The following is a 20529-nucleotide window of genomic DNA, read 5'->3' as shown; positions in this document are numbered from 1 at the left end:
CCCACTGGTAGTTGTTTTTTCTTCTTGTAGAATGGTCCTTAATATATCTTATCAATTGTCATTATTTTTGTTCACCGTTTATTTCACATTGAAGGATGTCTTTCACATATTTTCATACTCTTGGAAACTAAACTTTTATCAACCTTGATTACTGTGGCTTGTATGACTCAATTTTCAGGACTGCGGTTCTGTTTGGTTACTTTGGTATTGGCTTTAGTATCCAAGTTCGAGATCATCAGATTGGTTACTGTATAGTCCTTATCAGATCATGCAATAGGATTTCTTTATTTTTGAAACAAAGTGGATTGGCCAAGACCAATTCTTAAACTAAGCTGAAATTTGGACAGAACTGGCCAGAATTCACTGAAACTTGTTGGGATTGGTCGGAACGGGAACCAGTTGTGAATTGACTGATTCTCATCAATGGTTGTCCAATATGGTTGGCATCAGAAAATTCAGACGAATTTCCTGTCAAGTCTTTGCAGATTCTTAAAGTTCTAATTGATCCTAAAGAGTCCAGACCAGGGTTTGCTGTACCGAGCCGTACCGCCCGGTATGGGCGGTACGTACCGGTCCGACAAGTTGTCGGTACGCGGACCGCCCTGTACCGGTCCGCACTGTAGCAGTGCTACAGTGCTCGGTACACCTCGGTGTACCGGTCGGTACACCCGTACCGTACCGTACCGAGCACGAGTCGAAACACCGTTACGGTACGGTACGGCGAACCTTGGTCCAGACAATCATCCAGGGGCAGTCCTTCGAAGTTCAAACCATGTATGTGTTCTAGTTTTGCATGTTTTTGGTGATTGGTTCATCTGAAACACAGGCATCAAAGAATACACAAAAATACATAGAGCCTTCTGAAGAGATTTTCTCATTGGATGATGTCATGGTTTGGTTTTATGAATGAACTCTGCAATCAATTTTGATTTACAGGTGTCGATACAGTTTATGGTCAAACAGTGAAACAAAATCAACATAATATGATCATTCCATAAGGATTTCAGATTAGATGTTTCTTCTGGTATCTTCAGGGAGATAAGTTTCTAGCCATTTTCATCTGCATTTATTTCTGAAATTATATTTATATGTGTAATAAGTTTTCTTTTCTGATATGGTTGATGACATGAATGGGTTCTATGCATCCAGGCAATTATTAATTTGTTGTGTCAACTTCAACATTTCTAAGGTCTAATATCACATTTTTTGCTGACTGGACAGACAAACGACTCCTCTTTCTTAAGAATGTCCTGAAGTAGCTGAAATGTTTTTGCAAAGGTGGTGCTGAAGAAGGTGATGCTGTATTGCCATTGTGTTAATGCAAATGATCCTGAGAAGGCAACAATGTCACTGCAACACTCCAATTGCTGTACCAGCAGGCAGATCCATCATCTTAATTGATATGCCTAAAATCAGATTATATTATATTTATAAACACGAGTTTCTCTTGGTATATTGAGATGGATGCTTGAACTTGGATTGTTTATGAAGGATATATGTTGCTAAGAGCCTTAAGAAGGGGCATTCATCTTTGCGGTACCCTTGGGTAAATAATTTTTGAGTAAGAATCTGCTGCAATTAGAACCAGTACATTCAAATGAATTATTCTACTTTCTCTGTTATTATTTGAATTAGTGAACTTCTTAAAGAGCTCAATTTTTTGTGATATTTATTAAATAGGAATTTCCAATTCTTCAGAATTATTTGTAGAAATATTTAAATACATGTATCCATATCAAAATGTATAGCTTGTAATTGATAGTTACGATGATGATGATTATTATTATTGTTATTATTGTTATTATTATATTGACTGATGGATTTATGTTAGTATTCAAGGGTCTAATAGGTTAATGAAATCTGACAAGTATTTAAATTCTTGATCTCCATATTATAATATTTATTGTTAAAATCGGATTTTTTTTAAAGTTTTTTAATAATGTTTATTGAGTCTGTTTAGTCCAGTTGTTTATTGAGTCGGTTTGATTTAGTTAGAGTCAAGTAGAGGTTTATTTAATATTTATTTATTATTAGAGTTCAAGTCCTGATGAACTTTGGGTGGAACTCTATAAACAGGGATTTAATTACTTCTTTTCAATAATTTATGAAAAATATTATTCTGTCTTTTGACAAAATCTAAGAGGCCGATCCTCTCGAAGTGATCAAGGAGGGTCGATCCTTTCGAAACGATCAAGGAGGTCGATCCCCTTGAAGTGATTATCCCCTTTCTCTTCTTCTTTTTTACAATAAGACTTTAGGGTCTTATTATTTAGTATCAGAGCCTACGATAAGATTTTAAGATCTTATCAAATCCTTATCTTCAACTTATGTCCATCCCCGAAAATACCTCATCAATGTTGGACAACCATTATAAAATATAAGTGTGTTTTCATTTTTTGGGTTAAAGTACTATTGCCATCTCTTGGATCCATAAAAAAAATATATATTTTTTTTTCATGCTCAATTAAGTAATGTATTTATAGCTACTGTTAATAGTAGCTAATAAGAATTTATTATATATAATTATATGTATATATATTTTATTAAATTTAGGTTAATTATTTTGGATTAGTGATTCATAATAAATAGGTTAATGAGTAAATGATTCTATTGAGGATAAATGATCTAGTATTAGATATGATGATAGAGGTCAAAGAGATTAAATAAGGTGTACAAAAATTTAATGGATATATTATCATCCAAATAGAGTTATGTATTTTGGGCTAGTAATTCAAACCCAAGTTAATGACTAAATTATGCTATAGAGATTGATTGTGATAATTCATATCAGAATTAACCTAATATTAAATTAAGTTATTTTATTAATGATTAAATTTAGTCATGTTGGGAAGTGGAAGAATAACTAAGTCTATAAAGGTTTCTTATTAAGAATTTGACTTTAACTATTTTAAATTAGTAATTATATCAAATAAATGGTATTAAGATCGAACTAATCATATGCGGTAAGAGGGGGTGATGAAGCTGTTTATATATATATATATATATATATATATATATATATATATATATATATATATAGAACTTGTCAAGCTTCTTATAAAACTGCGGTAAAACAGTGTCTTGAATCAGAGCAGAAAGCGGCCTCTCATAACCCTAACCTTCGTTTGGCCTTCGCTGGAGGAGCGCCCTGTGAGCCATGGATAGATACCAGAAGGTCGAGAGGCCGCGGCCGGAATCGGTCATCAACGAGAACGAGATCCGAATCACTAGTCAGGGCGTCGTACGGAACTACGTTAGCTATGCGACGAGCCTTCTCCAGGTGTGGATTCCTCTTTCTCGGAGATGCTTTCGTTGTTCAATCTAGTCGATTTCACATAGCTACTCAGTCGATTCTGTAACTGTCGATCGAAGATTAATGGCTAGTTGGCATTGCTGTGTCGTATAAATGACCTCATTTTATTTCTTCTCGTGTTCTACCTATGGGGGTGCTTCTTGTATTTGGTCTGACGGCGTGTGGCCCTTAGATCAGAGTCATCCTAGTTTCTGATGTTTACCGAAGAAAGCTCGAATCTTAAGAATGATCTCGTAATGTCACGAACTTGAAGTTGTTTTAACCATGTAAGTGATGACGAGAATATATATATATACATAAGTGATTCACTTTAGAAATGAAAGGTTAATGCACACGGTCGTAGTCAACCATTCGTTGCGGAATAAGTAGTGCTTTCTTCATGTGATTCTGTTAACTTGCAGAATATCTATTCTTTTACTTTTAGGTCTTAAATATTTAGTCTTAGGTCTTAAATATTTAGTCTTACATCGAAAGTGGACAAAAACTAAGATTAACCTATAAATGTTTGGAGAGTATATTATTGGTAATTTGGGTTTAAGCATTTTGGTTCAGTGGTTTAGGCTTTCAATGAAATTAGGCTGGTTATCCTATTAAGTTAAGATGTGATATTAAATTTGTATGTTATGAGTGGATCCCAATTCCTATGAATAGGTTGAACAAACATGCGATAGTTTCTTTTTGAAATGGAATGCAAGTTTTATGCTACAAAGTTGCCTACATTGACTGGATTCTAGCCGAAAGAAATTGCTTGCTTTCTCCCCTTTCATCATTGACTTCCATATTTGGAGCCTTTTATTATTTACCTTTTTGAACTTGTAATACTCCTTCAACTAATGTTTTGTCTGTCAGATGACATGTGTAACATCATTCTCAAAAAAAAAAAAAAAACCACAGTGCCATCATTTATTTAATGAGAACTAGTAAATGTATAAGATATCTAATCTAGTAGTGTCTAACAAGTATCTAACTTCCTACAACACATCTCATGCCAAATGGTGTCGTGACATGGTGCATGCTTAAGCACATGTCTTTTTTATGTTTTGCTGACACATGCATGATGGTGGGATAAACATCTTCTAGACCTATAGATGAAATGTTGAAAATAAAAATCCTCTCTCTTTATATGTGATCATTTGTGTAGCTTGATGGATGAATGAAATACAAATTATTTTGTTGCAAGAGGCTGTATTTGTTGAAATAAAATCATTATATTGTGGGGGATATGATTAATAAATTATTCCTTTACTAATTGGTTTATAGGTTTTCTTCCCCCATCCCCACCCAAACATCTGGTAATTAGAATCAATCAAATTTAAACAAACATAATATCATAAAACTAAGGGTGCTAAATGCATGCATTCTCAATGCCAATTTTGTGTCAGCTTGAGAACCTTGCTCCATGAGAGGGTGGGCCTTGGTCTCACGGTACGATTGCTTCTTTATGATTTACATGAATAAAAATTCGGGTCACGAAAACAACTTTTTTCTCACAAGGGTAAGACTGCACAATTGATGGTCCCCACACTCTGTTTTGGCTGTAGGTTTGAACAATGCACCACCCTTTCTATGTGAATGCCAATATGTGCTAGTAGGCATAGGTCTTAACTCATTCTTTGTGTGACATCTAAGTCCATCATTATATCTTGGTATCCCATGAGTTTCAATCATGTGTGTATATGTAATTCTTTGTTTATTTGCAATATAAGCATCATTATTATCCATGGTATGAATGATCTCTGGATCTTAATACAAATTTTGAGAGGGTTATGTGAAAAAATGCAGTATATTATGAATAAATATCAATTTAACATTGTTCCCTCAAGCTGGTGTGGATACAGTCAATAAATGTAGTGACTTGAAATTTAAAAGGCTACCCAACAATTAGGAATGCGTACCTTTAAGGTTGCACTTTAAGCTTATGAGTGGTACTGAATTTTCTTCAGAAATGTCAAAGAAAATATAGGAGGCAGAATGACAATTTCTCTATTTAAGTTGTGAAGATTTGTTAAACCTTTAGTTGATTAGTCTTGCTGCCATGCAGCAGAGAAATGCTTTCGTGGAGAATCTTTATAATGAGGGTACTAAGTAACAGCAATGGAACTTACAATTAAGATTGCAACTACTTTGTTATTTTTAGTAGTGTTATTTAACTTCAGTAAGGTTGGTATTACACATGATTTTTTTTTTTTTGGTGAAGAATTGTAGATTCACAAATTCACCTTCTCATGCTTGGTGTTGAATGTATGATGATAGGGATGAACGGCTTGTGATTTTACTTAGCTTTGTCTATTGCTTACAATGTATTTCCACCTTCAATTATGACTTTGAAATTTCAGTGAAAGAGCAATTTTAAGTTGGAGGATTATGAAATCTCAGCTTGGAGTCTTGTTGAAGGTCTCTCTCCCTTGGTCATTGTACTAATAATGGTGTTACTATTTATCTTCTAGACAATTCGTCATCAATGACTTTGACTGTTTTCATAGGTCCGGAGGGCTGTCTTTGAGTTGTTTGAAAATCTGATATATATATCTAATTATTCAAACATGAGATATGTATTCAAAGAGGAGTATATTTGTCAAGGATAAGATAAAGGATGCTGTAGTTGAAGATTTGCATTTTTCATAAGATGAGGTTATACATACTTAAGATGTGAATGTCGTATATGTTGTTTTAGCACAATCATCTCAAAGAGGAAAGGAAGGAAAAACATAGAAGTAGGGAAAGCAAAAATAACACTGATAATAACCAAAGAATTATATGTGGCACATCATAATAATGCTCAAGGAAATTGTTCAATCCTTTTTAAGGGTAGGTCATTTACATCATTTATAAGCAATACCTACAGATGTAATCGAGGTTTGCAAGAATGAGATGGGGATCAGATTTGGATTTGAGCATAGAATTTGGATTTGGATTGATCCTGTAAGCTGCCTCAGATCATGAGTTTGGACTTGAATATCATTTATATGATTACGATGGATATCAGCAATTGGTTAAAGATCGATTGAGATTGTAATAGCATGTGATCCTTCTTCCAAGGTTATTTTTCCAATTTATGGAGTAAAATAGTTCCCCAAGAGAGAAAAAGAAAGGTGTGTAACTAAACCATTGTTTTAAAAATTGGTCAAATCAGGCCATATACATTAATTTTTACCCATCTGATAAAAAATCAAGACATGGACTTGAACTATTCCACTCTGTCCGGTCTGAAACATGGTTTATTGCCCCATAACCCTACCAAATTGGGCACTCTAGGTGGTAAGCCTACTGTTCGGTAAGCCTCTTGTCCGATACTCAGGTACTTTTTAATATTTTTCTTAGACAACGATCATTTTTTCCCTTTTTTCATCAACCATTGCTCTCCTTTCTTACCCTTGCTCTTCTCTCTTCTCTGTCATTGCTTTGTTGTCTTGCTGTGGTCTCTTCACTGTCTCACCATAGTGGCTCCACTGCCTCGTCGTAACTTCTTTGCTGCCTTGTCGCAGCCACTGTCACTCGCCACAATTGCTCTGCCTCATTGCTCGTCTTGTTTCTTGCTGCTTTTTCTCGTACTTTCTTTCCTCCTAGTCATCCTCCTAATCTTCTCTTCCCCTCTTCTCTCCCACTCCCTGAATAATCCATAGTGATCGGTATGCTGATGTACCATGTGTTTTGGTACAATATGTACCAGACTTATACTAGTCCGATCATTGGATAGCACTGATCCAATACTGAACTTTCAATCATTCTATAATATGTTTATTTTATATAATAAAGTAGACAATACTCAAGTAGGTCTGTCAGGGCTGCTAGTACCCTGAACTCCTAATCTAATTTGGATTTAAACTAGGAGTAATCCATAATAAATATAAACTGAAAATATGATAGAAATCCTTCCTAAACTAGATTGTGTTTGTTATTCCTGTTGCTTCAGCTCCAAACCTGTATAAACCTTAGTTAGGCCTCATTGGCAATGAAAACAACTACCAAACTAGTTTTTATTACCGTAAAAAATTTTCAAGTCCAATTTAACTTGTTTTTTCTTTTCTTCTGGGGTTTGGTTGGATTCTTGTCAGAGTTTTCTTGAAAATTTTGTCAGAGTAGAATTTGTAGAATTCTAGTGCTTTCTTGATGAGAATTCCTTAAAAATCAAATTCCAGAGCTTTTGTCCTCATCAGGTAGGTCTCAAACATGCATCTTGAGTCTCTAAAACTCTTCTTGGGTCCTATCACCTAAAGCCAACTGGATTTTTGGTCGATTGCATATGTTTAAGGTTCAAATGTGCTCCATAATAGATTGGGCCAAGTAGTCTTAGGCCAACTAATTGCAAGTGACTGTCAGCTGATCCAGCCCTGAGGATGTGGGTTTCAGGTGGTCCTATTTTGAATCAGCTAGATGTAAAATCAACTGTTCTAAGAGTTAGTTTAGACATGAGTGTTTTTCTAAATCCATTTGGTATTGAATGGAGGATCAATTTCAGGGAATTTTTTTTTTTTTGTGATAAATGGAATAATTAAGGGAAAGGAAAAAGGCTTTCATGTGGTTTTCATTGACCTATAAAATCTTATGAGATAATTCTCTAGAAATTCTTTTATTGAGCTTTATTATTTTTGTAAAATAAATTAACATTAGATAAAGTTTATTAGATTGGGATATCTAAAAAACAGTCAATATTCTTCATCAGTTCCCTATGTTCATATGGCTGCATGAAGGGTTAGCTTGAGCACTCAGTATTTTTTCTAGTACTCAGATAAACTAATTAGGTATATTTGTGTTTTACTTGCATAATTTATTGTGTTTTATTCTCAACATTGTTTTGTTTGATGATAATAGAGTGGGGTTAAACTCTGAGATAGGGCTGTGCACACAAACTTTATGGTTAAGATTCACAAGTTATATATGATAAACGATCAAATATATGATGCACAAGTTTCAGAATATGAAAAGGACCAGATCCCTTTGAAATGTATGGTTTGAATGCTTTGTAAATTTGCTTTCATATTTTGATCTATCATTGGTAGGAAAATCAAAGAAGATATTTCTCATACAACTGAAGTGTGATGTTTAAAAACTTAAATAGAGAGGGGAATTTAGTGTTCTGTGACTACCCAGTATCCTTTAGGAAAGGATTATAATATTGCAAGGTAGTTATAACTATAAGGTTGACAAACAAGACTTTATGTTTCAGCTTGAGGGAACAAAGATGAGGACTGAGGAGTTGAGATGGATGTGTTGTTACCAAGAATGATCAAATAGGAAAAAGGATTGCATTCATTGAAAAAATTATTATAATTTTAGTTGAGAATCAAATGGGAGAAAATTGTTTAAGGGCGTTTCATCACATCCAAGTGATCTGCTTGGAATATCTTCCTTCGGAGGGATAGGAATTTTACAAAGGTTCTTATCTATGAACATGATGACTCTTGGATTATTTAGTGACATTGCCCTCGATAAGGCTAAATGACAGGAAAGGATTCACTTAGCTGAACCAGGAAGCCAAAAGTCAAGGCCTTTCATGTTGTCGTTAGAGGTTCCCAGCACTTACTAGGAGAAGACTTAAGATATTACACATGTCAGAAAATAAAACAGAACAGCCAATCTAATATAAACTGGGAACATATTACACTTGAGTGTTACTGTGATGGGAAACATCATTAGCAGTTAAGCCCATTTAATGTCTTAGAATTAGGAAGATGCATCGTTCATCAATGAATCTGTAATGGATTACAAGAACTTAATAACCAATATTATGCATAAAATGCAATATTGTTGAGGTGTTACGTTGTTACTAAAAGACAGATTGTAAATTTTGTTAGCCTTTGAGAGAGGACTCCACTGCTTGGATCTACTAGGTGACTCTTATCGTTTGTAATGGCATGTTGCCTATAAACTCTTCGTTTTACAGCTGCAATTTTTTGGTTGATTCTTATTGTGGTCTTCCTGGTTACTCATAATGTAGATCATTGTGAAACATTAATGACATGATGACTTAAAGTTTGGGATTGGATATCATTTATTTTTGCTTTAGCATTAAATGTGAAATCTTCTATTCAGAATGAATATATACTCTAAATTCTACATAAATGAATATCATTTATGCTTTTATTCAGAATGAATATCATTAATGTTGCTGGATATTGTTTAAAGAAGTTAACTTCTCTTTGATGCCACTTGTTATGTTACTTCCATGCAGGAAAAACGTGGTAGAGAGATCGTCTTAAAGGCAATGGGACAGGCAATCAGCAAAGCAGTGGCAATTGCTGAGATTATAAAGGTGGTCTCTATAACTTCTGTTGCTATCCTTTTCCCTAAAATAACTGCTCAAAGTGGTATTAGTATTTTGGGTGCAGAAAAGGTTTTCTGGGTTATATCAAGATACTACAATCAGTTCGGTCAGTATCACTGATGTGTGGGAACCTATTGAAGAGGGCCTCGTACCGTAAGTCTCTTGCCTTTTTTGGTGTTCATTTTATTACTTTTTTGCATGTGTTTTGGAGGTTTTGGATGAGTCTCCTTAAACTTCTTTCCAATTGTTTGTGTAGTTTGGAGATGACACGGCATGTGTCAATGATTTCAGTATCTTTGTCAACCAGAGAGCTAAACAAGAATTCCCCTGGGTATGCCATTTGTTGTTTCTCATGCTGTGTTTTAAATAATATATTTTTTTACCCTTAGGAAGGTCTCTTGCATGTTGGAGAACTGTCTATTCTGTCATGATAGATTTCGTTGTTTTTTCTGGTAGATATCAAGCTCCCTTGCAAGTAGAGCAGCCAAAACGCCAGCAAAGATATCAACAGTTCCAGCAGTCTCAACAGCAGCAGCAGTTTCGACCGAAGCAAACGCAAGGTCAACATAATGAAGGTATGTGACTTTGTTTTAATACTTGTAAGATGTCTGTCTGATTGATTTTTAAATGCTTGGTAAAGATTCATATGCACAAGGACATGGTAGAGGTAGAGGAGGAAGAGGAAGGGGTTGGGGAAGAGGCTGCAGTGGGTTTGCTGGATATGAGAATAATCAGGGAGGCTATGGCAACTATCAGGGGGGATATGGCTATAACCAAGGTGGATATGGCTATAATCAAGCCAGATATGGTGGATATGGCCATGATCAAGGTAATTTATTTTATTGTAAATCTCTTCTTGAAATAAAATGTGTTTGCCCTCTTCAACTGAGAATTTTTTTTGGATGGCAGAAAATGGTGGATGGAACTCTAACTGGGGTCGAGGTGGTGGACGTAGTAGAGGCAATTGGAATTATCATGGTAAGTTTGCCTAGCCATCTCGCACTTTCTTCTGTTGTTGCTTTACCAAGTACCTTGTTCACATTTAAAGTGGACTCAATAAATCCATGTGTATTTAGTTATTACTTATTCTAGCTTGGGTGGTCTAAGATCATCTATGGAACTTGTAAATCTTGTTTTTTATATTAAAACTGTCATGTTACATGATTTTAAGTTTTGTTCAAACCTTAGGTCTAGTGGTGAAAGTATGAATAGACAGTATCCACCCAAATTTGTTTCCAGCAAGTGGATCGAAATTTCATTTGTGTCTATTACATGCTGCAGTAGAGAAAGATAACTTTTGCTCCATTATGAGTCACTTACCGGATGGTTCTTGTACTCTTTAACAGTCGAGATGACAGTCTACCTTATCGAAATGAGACTTGCAATGTGCTTGCATTGAACATGTATTCTTTTAAGAGGCAAAAAAAGTCTAAATATGCATAGTAACTTCTCTTTTTGTGTGCTTGGGCTAAATCAATTCTCAAATATGACAGGTGGTGGATATGGAGGGGGAAGAGGAGGTGGTAGCGGAAGGTCTGGTGGCAGAGGTTACGGCCGTGGACGAGGAAGGATGGGTGGCCGTGGCAGAGGGAACCAATTCTAGTGCTGGCTGTGGCATACTTCCATGCTTGGGTATTTAATCGAAAAACTTAATTGGGGCATCAACTATGACTTGTGGTTATGCAAGATGAAGCTCTGATGGTAACGCAAGTGTTCGTCTTTCATCGGCTATATGTTCCTGTTGGCTTCCCAGGTTGGATTTTGGTTTTCCCATAATTCTGGAGTTACTTGAGAATGCTGTAATCTGCTCCATTTCTCTTTGTTCATACACTTTGATCAATTCATGCCAATGCATATCAATTCTGCTTAAAGAATAGCCGTCAGTTTTTGCTTTCAACTCTGATCTAATTTAATCTGTCAAGGTGCAGTTGAAGAATGGAGTGTGGAATTCATGGTGTTTAAAAACTGGTTGATTGAGTTAAAAATTGTTCAAGACTATTAGGGGAAGCTACTTTTTTACTCTATGGAGTTAGCCAAGTTTTTGGTTGGTTAATACTATGACAACAGATGCCAATTTGGTTAATTGAAATCTTAAAATGTTGTTGGGAATTGAATCCAATTATAAAATAAGTACAACCTAACAAGAATCAGCGATATATATGGAGTGGTATGTATTGGTCTAAACATGAATTCAAACATGACAAAAAATGTTGTTATTAAATTTATGTATATTATTTAGAAAAGCTTTGTGCTTCTTTGCTTTTTAGCTTTGTGCTCTGTGCTTTTTAATTTTGATGCTATCATGACAAATAGTTCGTTCATATACAATACAATAATGTATATGTAGTGTGGGTATGGTTTAGTTGTAAAAGTGTGATTCGATCTATTAGTTTAGGGTATGATTTTAACAACTTAAAGTCAGAACTTACCCGATAAGAAATTTTGTTACATACAGTTACCATCATTGTTCATCGAGGCTTCACAATCGGTTACTGTCCTATCATCAGCCCTCATACATGATCATCTGATTTTATATAGACTTGTGTTGTTTTTTGGTAAACTGTAGCAGTCCACAGGTGGTATATTGTACCAATTTCTTTCTTGCTCAATCGTCCCTTCTCTTATCCCTCACTTTTTGTTCGACTCTCTCGTGCCATTTTATTTAGATATCTCCCAATTGGATTTTAGATTAATTTTAGTTGAAAAAACAAGAAACAAAAACCTAATTCGTATACTTGTTTCTAAATTGTATAAAGATCTTGCAGGGCTAAAAAAAGAAAAAGAATGTTAATGGCAAATGTTTGAAGAAGTTTTTAAATTTGAGAAATTTTGGTAAACTATTCTCATTTTTTAAAATTTTCATAGAATATTTTTTTTAAAAAATAATTTTATCCTTGGCCTCTATCCTAAAAAATGATTTTATCCCTAGTCTTCGTCCTATTGGGCGTCACATTCGCCTCGGTCCCCCGCCACCCTTGTTCTTCCTTAGTCGCTTGTGCCTCCACCTCCGCTCCCACCTCGGGTCGCCTTTGCACACAAGCCCCCCACCCTATTATCATAGAGTAAATTGGTTTTGTGTAAGATGTGCGATATTTTTGCATGTCTATCTGCAAAGGGTTAATCTTCCCAAAACCTCTTATGATCCCTTAAAGACATACAAAAGAGAAGATGAGTTAGAGGAATCGTTTAACTCAGAATTCTACAAGTTATCATTTTAGCAAATACTTGATAGATAATATAAATTATAAACATAAACTTCGTAAACTTTAAATGGTCACGCGACAAAGAATCCAAGGTGGTTTGCCATGGCCAAAAGTCCACACAAGTGTCCACATAATACTATTGCGGAACAAGATAGTGAACTATGTCTAGATACTATCCCAAAGGACCATCTAGTCATGTGCTGCCGGAGTAGCTCTTGGGAGCTATGTTGGTGACACTCTGCATCACTCTATGGAGTTAGAAAATCTCCAAAATGATTGCCTGGATGACTTGTTTTTACGTAATTTTGTCTCTATGAGATAACTGCACATAACTTGCATTTACAAGCCTGAAATGATCATAAAAGCCAATCAAAATGAGGCTGTCAAGTCTATAAGTGGGCTAATTACATGTTACCCTTATAGTCAGACCTTCTTAGCCTCTGAGTTCCTAGGCTTAAAAAATTTATATAGAAATCCCTATGGTTATGAAAGTAAAACATTGAGTATGAGATTTGTTTTACCAATGAAAACATAAAACCAAAGAGCAAAAAGATAATTTGAAAATTCCAATTGGTGGTGACGGACGACGGCACCGTTGAGGCCGTGGGTGGCCGTTGTGAATGAAGAGAGCGACGATGAGATGTGAGGTTCACTTTGTATTTGTGTTGACGTTGCGAGGAAAGAGCTGCTTGACATTGGCATCAACGCTGATGCAGATATAGAACAGTGTTGCTCTACATTTGTGTCGGCATTGATGTAGAAGCCGAGTTTATGGGTGACATCACATGCGCAGCGGAAGAATAGAAAATAAAAAACCCTAAATTAAAAAAAAGGGTGTTCATTGTCATGCGAAGATTGATATACAAAAACCCATGAAACTTAAATCCACGCGTGAGATAGTTATGTTACATAGGGAGATCGTATATTCCTGAATCCCTGCAGATCTGTCAGAGATGATGAAGGAGGTCAAGCGTCCTCCTCTCTAGCGGTGATCCACACAATAAAGTTGCGATGACACTCCTCAAATCACTGCCTCCTCTCTAGCGATGATCCACACAATAAAGTTGCGATGACACTCCTCAAATCGCTGCCTAAACCTCCACACCTGCTATATGAGGAGGAGAAGGAGAGAGGAGAATAGGAGGTGGCAACCAAAAAGCCTCTAGCATGTGAGTATTTGGTTTCCTCCTATTTATAGAGGCCCCATATCAACTTAACTCTAATGGATTCTACTATATTGGGTATTGGATCTCTATTTAACTACCCAAGCCTCTTAGATTTGTGGATCTCTATTCAATAATCTCTCGTTGGATTTTTATTGGATCTCATCCATAGGATCCAATATTTCTGGGGTTTATTGGATATCCAATAAGATAGGGCTCTAACGAATATCTCATATCCAAACCTCTACTCGTCACAACACCTACCATATGTGTGTGACCCTTTAGGCCCAATATCGAGTTGGCCGTGTGTCATCACTCACGTGATTGGCTTGCAGAGTACCTATGACTAGCAATCTTCCACTTGACCTAAAGCCAATCACATGTATCTGATCGTCATCAGACCCTTGTGACGCTCAAAGATAATATGAGACAATGGCTTTGTTAGTGAATTCGCGATGTTATCTTTAGATGTAACTCTTTCCACTATTACATCTCCTCGGGCCGCGATCTCTCTAATCAAGTGGAATCTCCTCAGAACACTTCTGATGAGACTTGGGTTTCTTCGCTTGAGCAATCGCCTCGTTGTTGTCATAATATAAGGGAATTGAATCCTCGCTGCCCGACACGACTCCCAGATCTTTGATTAACTTCTTCATCCAAACTTCCTCATTTACTGCCTTTACTACAGCAATGTACTCCTCCTTTGTGGTCGAGTCAGTAGTAGTATCTTGCTTAGAACTCTTCCAGTATATTGCTCTTCCATTCAAGGTGAACTCATACCCCGAATTAAACTCTATCATCGACATCGGATTGGAAACTCGAGTCCATGTAGTCTTCAACCCTAAGGCTACTACCTCCATATACTAGTAAAAGATCCTTAGTCTTTCTTAAGTACTTAAGAATACACTTTACTGCTTTCTAGTGCTCTAAGCGTAGATCCGCTTGATGCCTGCTTGTGACACTCAGAACATATGCTATATCAGACCTAGTACATAACATGACATAAATGATAGACCTTATCGCTGAGGTATAGGGTAACATATCCATGTTCGCCCTTTTTTCAAGAGTATTTGAGGACATACTCCTAGAAAGCGTTATCCCATGTCTCATCGGTATGATACATCTCTTGAAATTTTTCATGCTAAACATTTTGACAATGGTGTCTATGTATTTGGACTGGGATAAGTCAAGCATCTACTTAAATCTATCTCTATAGATCCGAATCTCCAAGATATATGATGCTTCCCCTAAGTCCTCATGGAGAAGTGTCTAGATAACCAAGCCTTTATTGTGGATAGCATTCGTGCATCATTCCCAATAATCAGGATATCATCTACATATAACACCAAGAAGGTAATAGCGCTTCCACTTACCTTCCCGTACACATAAGGTTCATCTTTGTTCTTAACGAAGTCATAAGATCTGATCGCCTTATTAAATTTTATGTTCCAACTTCGGGAAGCTTGCTTTAGTTCATAAATGGACCTAAGCAACCTACACACCTAATCTGGGTAGTCCTTAGATATGAATCCCTCTGGTTGTATCATATACACCTCATCCTCGAGGTTGCCGTTGAGGAATGTAGTTTTCACGTTCATTTGCCATATCTTAGAATCATAATATGCTGCAATGGCTAATATAATCCAGATGGATTTTAGCATGGTGATGGGTGAGAAGGTTTCATCATAGTCAACACATTGCCGTTGATGATACCCCTTAGCCACTAGCCTTGCTTCATAGGTCTTTATCTTTCCATCTATTCTGATCTTCTTCTTGAAGATCCACTTGCAACCAATGAGTATAATACCTTTGGGTGCATCAACTAGGTTACAAACCTTATTGGAGTTCATGAAATCCATCTCAGAATTCATGACTTCTTGCCACTTCCCGAAGTCTATACTTGTAATAGCCTCATCGTAGGTCCGAGGATCAATATTTTCAATATTCTCTCCTCTAATATGTCTTACATATCTTTCAAGAGGATGAGATACTCTACCGGACCTACGTAAAGTTGAAACTTTTGTGCTAGGTGCTTGAATAAACTCGGGCTGTGGAGTGGTGCTTGAGCTATGTTCTCCAACTTTGCTCAACTCTTTCACGCTCCTACTGTTTCCGCCAAGAATGTGTTTCTTCTTAAGGAACACCGCTCTCTTGGCTATAAAGACCTTTTGGTCCTTAGGGTGATGGAAATAATACCCATAAGTTTTCTTGGGATATCCCACGAACTTGCACCGTTTTGTCTTGGATTCCAACTTATCGGAGTTGTATTTTTTAACGTGAGTAGGGCATCCCTAAATCTTAACAATATTAAGATCAGACTTCTTCCATTTCCATATCTCATATGGTGTAGACACCACCAACTTAGTTGAAACTTTATTCAGAAGATAAGCTGCGGTCTCTATGGCATATTCCCAGAATGAGACGGGTAGATCGGTGAAGCTCATTATAGACTGCACCATGTCTAACAGTGTACGATTCCTCCTTTTAGATACACCATTGAGTTAAGATGTATAAGGAGGTGTCCATTGTTATAGAATCTCATGATCCTTGAAGATTTGGGTGAACTCTATACTCAAGTACTCACCTCCTCGATCTGATCAAAGTGTCTTGATACTCTTTCTAGTCTAGTTCTCCACTTCATTCTTATACTCTCTGGATTTCTCAAAGGCCTCGGATTTGTATTTTATCAAGTACATATATTCATACCTTAAGAAATCATTAGTAAAAGTAATAAAGTAGGAGTAATCACCTATGACATGAGTTGACATGAGTCTACATACATCACTATGTATAAGTTCTAATGGCTAAGTGGCTCTCTATTCAGTTCCACTAAATGGAGAGTTTGTTAGTTTTCGACGAAGGCAAACCTCGTAAGTTATATATGACTCATAGTCGAATGGATCTAGATATCCATCCTTTAGCAACTTTTGAATCATTCCTTCATGGATGTGACCTAGCCTACAATGCCATTGTTGAATCTCGGATTTTGATGATAAAATCAATTGATGGGTTAATTGATCTAATCCATATTATTGAGTTAAGTGTGCAGGATTAACTACGATAACCAGAAAACACAAAGCAAGAATACCGGAGTCAAGTTCGATGGACGTTTAAGAGTTAGAAGAATCGTCGGAGATGCTGCCGGAACCTGTCGGAATTTTCGGAAGTTCGCCGAAGAGATCGTCGGAGGTTCACGGAGATCACCGAGAAGGCTCGGCTACTCGTTAAAGTCATCACAAGATCGGGAGCTTGCTGGGAGTCCGTCGGAAGAAGTTCGTCGGAAAGCTCGCCGGAATAAGATTCGACGTTCGCGGTTGAAAACTTGCTTAGGATGTTTTTAGTTATGTAGTTCACTTGTAATTAGGATTAGGATTAAGAGATAATCCTATATTCTGGTTAGGGGCCAATTGGGCCCAAAAGTAGACTTGGTTTGGGCTAAATTTGAAGCCCAACCAGTGAACCGAAGGGTCTAGCGGTGGCACCGCCAGACTGGGCGGTTGCACCACCCAGCACCCGAGAGCTGGGCGGTGGCACCGCTTGGCTGGGCGGTGGCACCGCCAGTCCTCTGTCAGTGTCAGACACTGACATGCGGTGGCATCGCTAGCATCGGAAACCAAAGAGAATTCAAATTTTGGAGCCAAAATTTGAATCCTCTTGAGGCCTATAAATACCCCTCAAATCTCAGCTGAGATTACAACTTTTTGAGAAGCAATTGTTTGAGAGAAAAACCTTAGAAAAGTCTTAGCTAGTCTTGTTTTCAATTTGCTAGTGTTCACCTCCTTCTTTCTTGCTGAAAATCTGTAAGAGAGTGAACCGTTTGTAAAAAGTTGTAAGAGGGATATCTACCCTTCCCTTTCAAGAGATTTGCTAGTGGAAGGTGGGAGCCTCATCGAAGAGGGGCCTCGCAAGTGGATGTAGGTCATTTGACCGAACCACTTTAAAATCGGCGCAATCTCTGGTTTGCATTTCATTACTGCTATTTACATTATTGCAAACCTTCTTACTTGCTTTATTTCCTCATTACCTTTGCTGCACAACTTTGCGAATACGCTTTCAAGTTAAGCACTTCCGATTCCGATTTTTATCGTACGAAAGATTTATCAAAACTGATGTTTTAATCCGCTGCACTAATTCACCCCCCCCTCTTAGTGCCGCTCCGATCCTAACAATTGGTATCAGAGCTAGGCTCATTCTCATATTTGGTTGATACCCAAGAGAGATGGCTTACTCCGGCATACATGAGGGTCATTCTATCACACGTCCACCCTTGTTTAATGGGTCGGATTATACTTATTGGAAGACTCGTATGAGGATCTTCCTCATTTCCATGGATTTCGAGCTTTGGACTATTGTTAAAAACAGATTTCAAAAATCTTCTCTTCCGATGAGCGAATGGAATGAATCGGAGAAGAAGGTTTTTGCTTTGAACGCAAAGGCTATGAATGCCTTGTTTTGTGCACTAGATAAAAATGAATTTAATCGTGTTTCAATTTGTGATTCGACTTTTGATATTTGGAAAACTCTGAAGGTCACTCATGAAGGCACTAGCCGAGTGAAAGAGTCCAAAATCAACATCCTTGTGCACTCTTGCGAACTTTTCCGAATGAAACCAAGTGAGTCCATCGGAGACATGTACACCCGGTTTACGGATGTCATCAATGGACTCAAAGCTCTTGGTAAAGATTTTACTAACTTTGAACTAGTAACTAAAATCTTAAGATCCCTCCCTAAAAGTTGGGATCCAAAAGTTATGGCAATTCAAGAGGCTAAAGACCTTAAAACATTCCCTCTTGAAGAACTTATTAGGTCTCTAATGACCTATGAAATGATATGTCAAGCTCATGACGAGCTCGAGAACCCCCTTCCAAAGAACAGGAAGGATATGACATCACATCACAAGAAGACCACTTGAAAGGAACATCAAGTGATGAGGACAGTGACAATGACATTACACTTTTGACTCAAAAATTTAAAAAATATTTAAGAAAGAACAAATTTTAAAATAATACAAAAAATAAATTTGAACACAAGAAGGACCAAGTGATTTGCTATGAGTGCAAAAACCGGGACACTACAAGAACGATTGTCCTCAAGCCAAAAAGAGAACATCAAAGAAGAAGGCGCTCAAGGCAATGTGGGATGATTCAAGCGCGTCCGAAGAAGAGGAGTCCAACACCGAGCAAGTTGCTCATTACGCCCTAATGGCCATCGGAAAAGAGGTAACAAATTTAATTGATGTAGATTTACCTTATCATGAATTATTAAATGCTTTCCATGAGTTATTTGATGAATGTAAGACAATTAGTAGAAAATACAAATTGCTAAAAAAGGAGCATGATAGTCTCACTTGTGATATCGATAAATTAAAAACTGAATATCATGATAGTTTAGCTCCATGTATAAAATGCCATGATCTAGAATCTCTCCAAAAGGAGAACTTGCTACTTAAGGACACCTTGAAGAAATTCGCGGTTGGTAGCAAATCTTTGAACATGATCCTTACAATTAAGGGTCACGTTCCTAAAAGAAGTGGAATCGGATTTGTGATAAGTCCTCACCAAAATCCAACCACCTTCATTAAAGGCCCCGTTTTACATGTTCGGCACCAAAGCAATTGCAACTTTTGTTGCAAATATGGACATAAAACTTATAAATGTCCACTTAAGAAAATTAGTCCGAACAAACTAATTTGGGTTCCTAAAGGAACCATGATCAATTCTATGCAATATGATGAACAAGTTAAATCAGTTTTTAAGGCACCCAAAAGAAAATAGGTACCTAAAAATAATCCCTTCTTGTAGAAACATACACCATCACAAGCTAGGAGCAAGAGATGGTATCTAGATAGTGGATGCTCAAGACATATGACTGGATATCCATCTCATTTCTCTATGCTCACTAACAAAGAAGAAGGGTACGTCACCTTCGGAGACAACAACCAAGGCAAAATCATTGGCAAGGGAACCATAGGTAACAAATTAAAATTTTCTATTGATGATGTCTTACTAGTTGATGGATTGAAACATAATCTCTTGAGTGTTAGTCAATTATGCGATAAAGGTTATATCGTTAGATTTGAATCAAATGTGTGTATTATTGAAAAACCTAACCATAACATAACTATGATTGCATTAAAACAAAATAATGTCTACACCATCAACCTTGATGAACTAAGTAATGAAATGTGCTTCTCCGCTTTAAATGATGATGCTTGGCTTTGGCATAGGAGACTAGGCCATGCAAGCATGAAACTAATATCTAAGATCTCATCTAGAGAATTAGTGCGAGGAATTCCAAATATAAAGTTTATTAAGGACAAAGTATGCGATGCATCTCAACTAGGTAAACAAATAAAAACTAGTTTCAAACTAAAAACTCAAATTAGCACCACTAGACCATTACAATTGATTCATTTAGACTTATTTGGACCAATTGACACGATAAGTCTAAGGGGAAACAAATATGCGTTTGTAATTGTGGATGATTATACTAGATACACTTGGACCTATTTCTTAGCTCACAAAAGTGATTGTTTCAAGTGTTTCTCTAAATTTTGTAAACTCACTCAAAATGAAAAAGGTTTCA

General features: G+C 36.7%; 1 protein-coding gene across 10 annotated transcripts; it reads left to right on the top strand.

The window, feature by feature from the left end:
* Positions 1-730: 730 nt before the first annotated feature.
* Positions 731-11837, top strand: LOC135584764 (uncharacterized). 10 transcript variants are annotated; one of them, XR_010481157.1, is made up of 11 exons: positions 1308-1379; positions 1492-1546; positions 5650-5707; positions 9486-9566; positions 9643-9731; positions 9835-9909; positions 10035-10153; positions 10219-10407; positions 10488-10556; positions 11072-11331; positions 11507-11837. XR_010481157.1 is itself a non-coding variant. In XM_065089880.1 (10 exons), exons 2-10 carry the CDS (start codon positions 1297-1299, stop codon positions 11179-11181), a joined length of 870 nt encoding a protein of 289 aa, XP_064945952.1. In that variant the 5' UTR covers positions 731-774; positions 937-1296; the 3' UTR covers positions 11182-11475. The 10 variants fall into 10 exon arrangements, 9 of the variants coding, with proteins under 9 accessions (XP_064945952.1, XP_064945955.1, XP_064945956.1 ...); XM_065089880.1 differs by lacking the exons at positions 5650-5707; positions 11507-11837 and adding an exon at positions 731-774 and having other exon boundaries at positions 937-1379; positions 11072-11475; XM_065089883.1 differs by lacking the exon at positions 11507-11837 and adding an exon at positions 731-774 and having other exon boundaries at positions 937-1546; positions 11072-11475.
* The last annotated feature ends 8692 nt before the right edge of the window (positions 11838-20529 follow it).

This window comes from Musa acuminata, chromosome BXJ1-11 (assembly GCF_036884655.1).
Source record: "Musa acuminata AAA Group cultivar baxijiao chromosome BXJ1-11, Cavendish_Baxijiao_AAA, whole genome shotgun sequence".
NCBI lineage: Eukaryota > Viridiplantae > Streptophyta > Magnoliopsida > Zingiberales > Musaceae > Musa > Musa acuminata.
The sequence above is the reverse complement of the archived record's forward strand: the minus strand, read 5'-3'. Positions and strand labels throughout refer to the sequence as shown.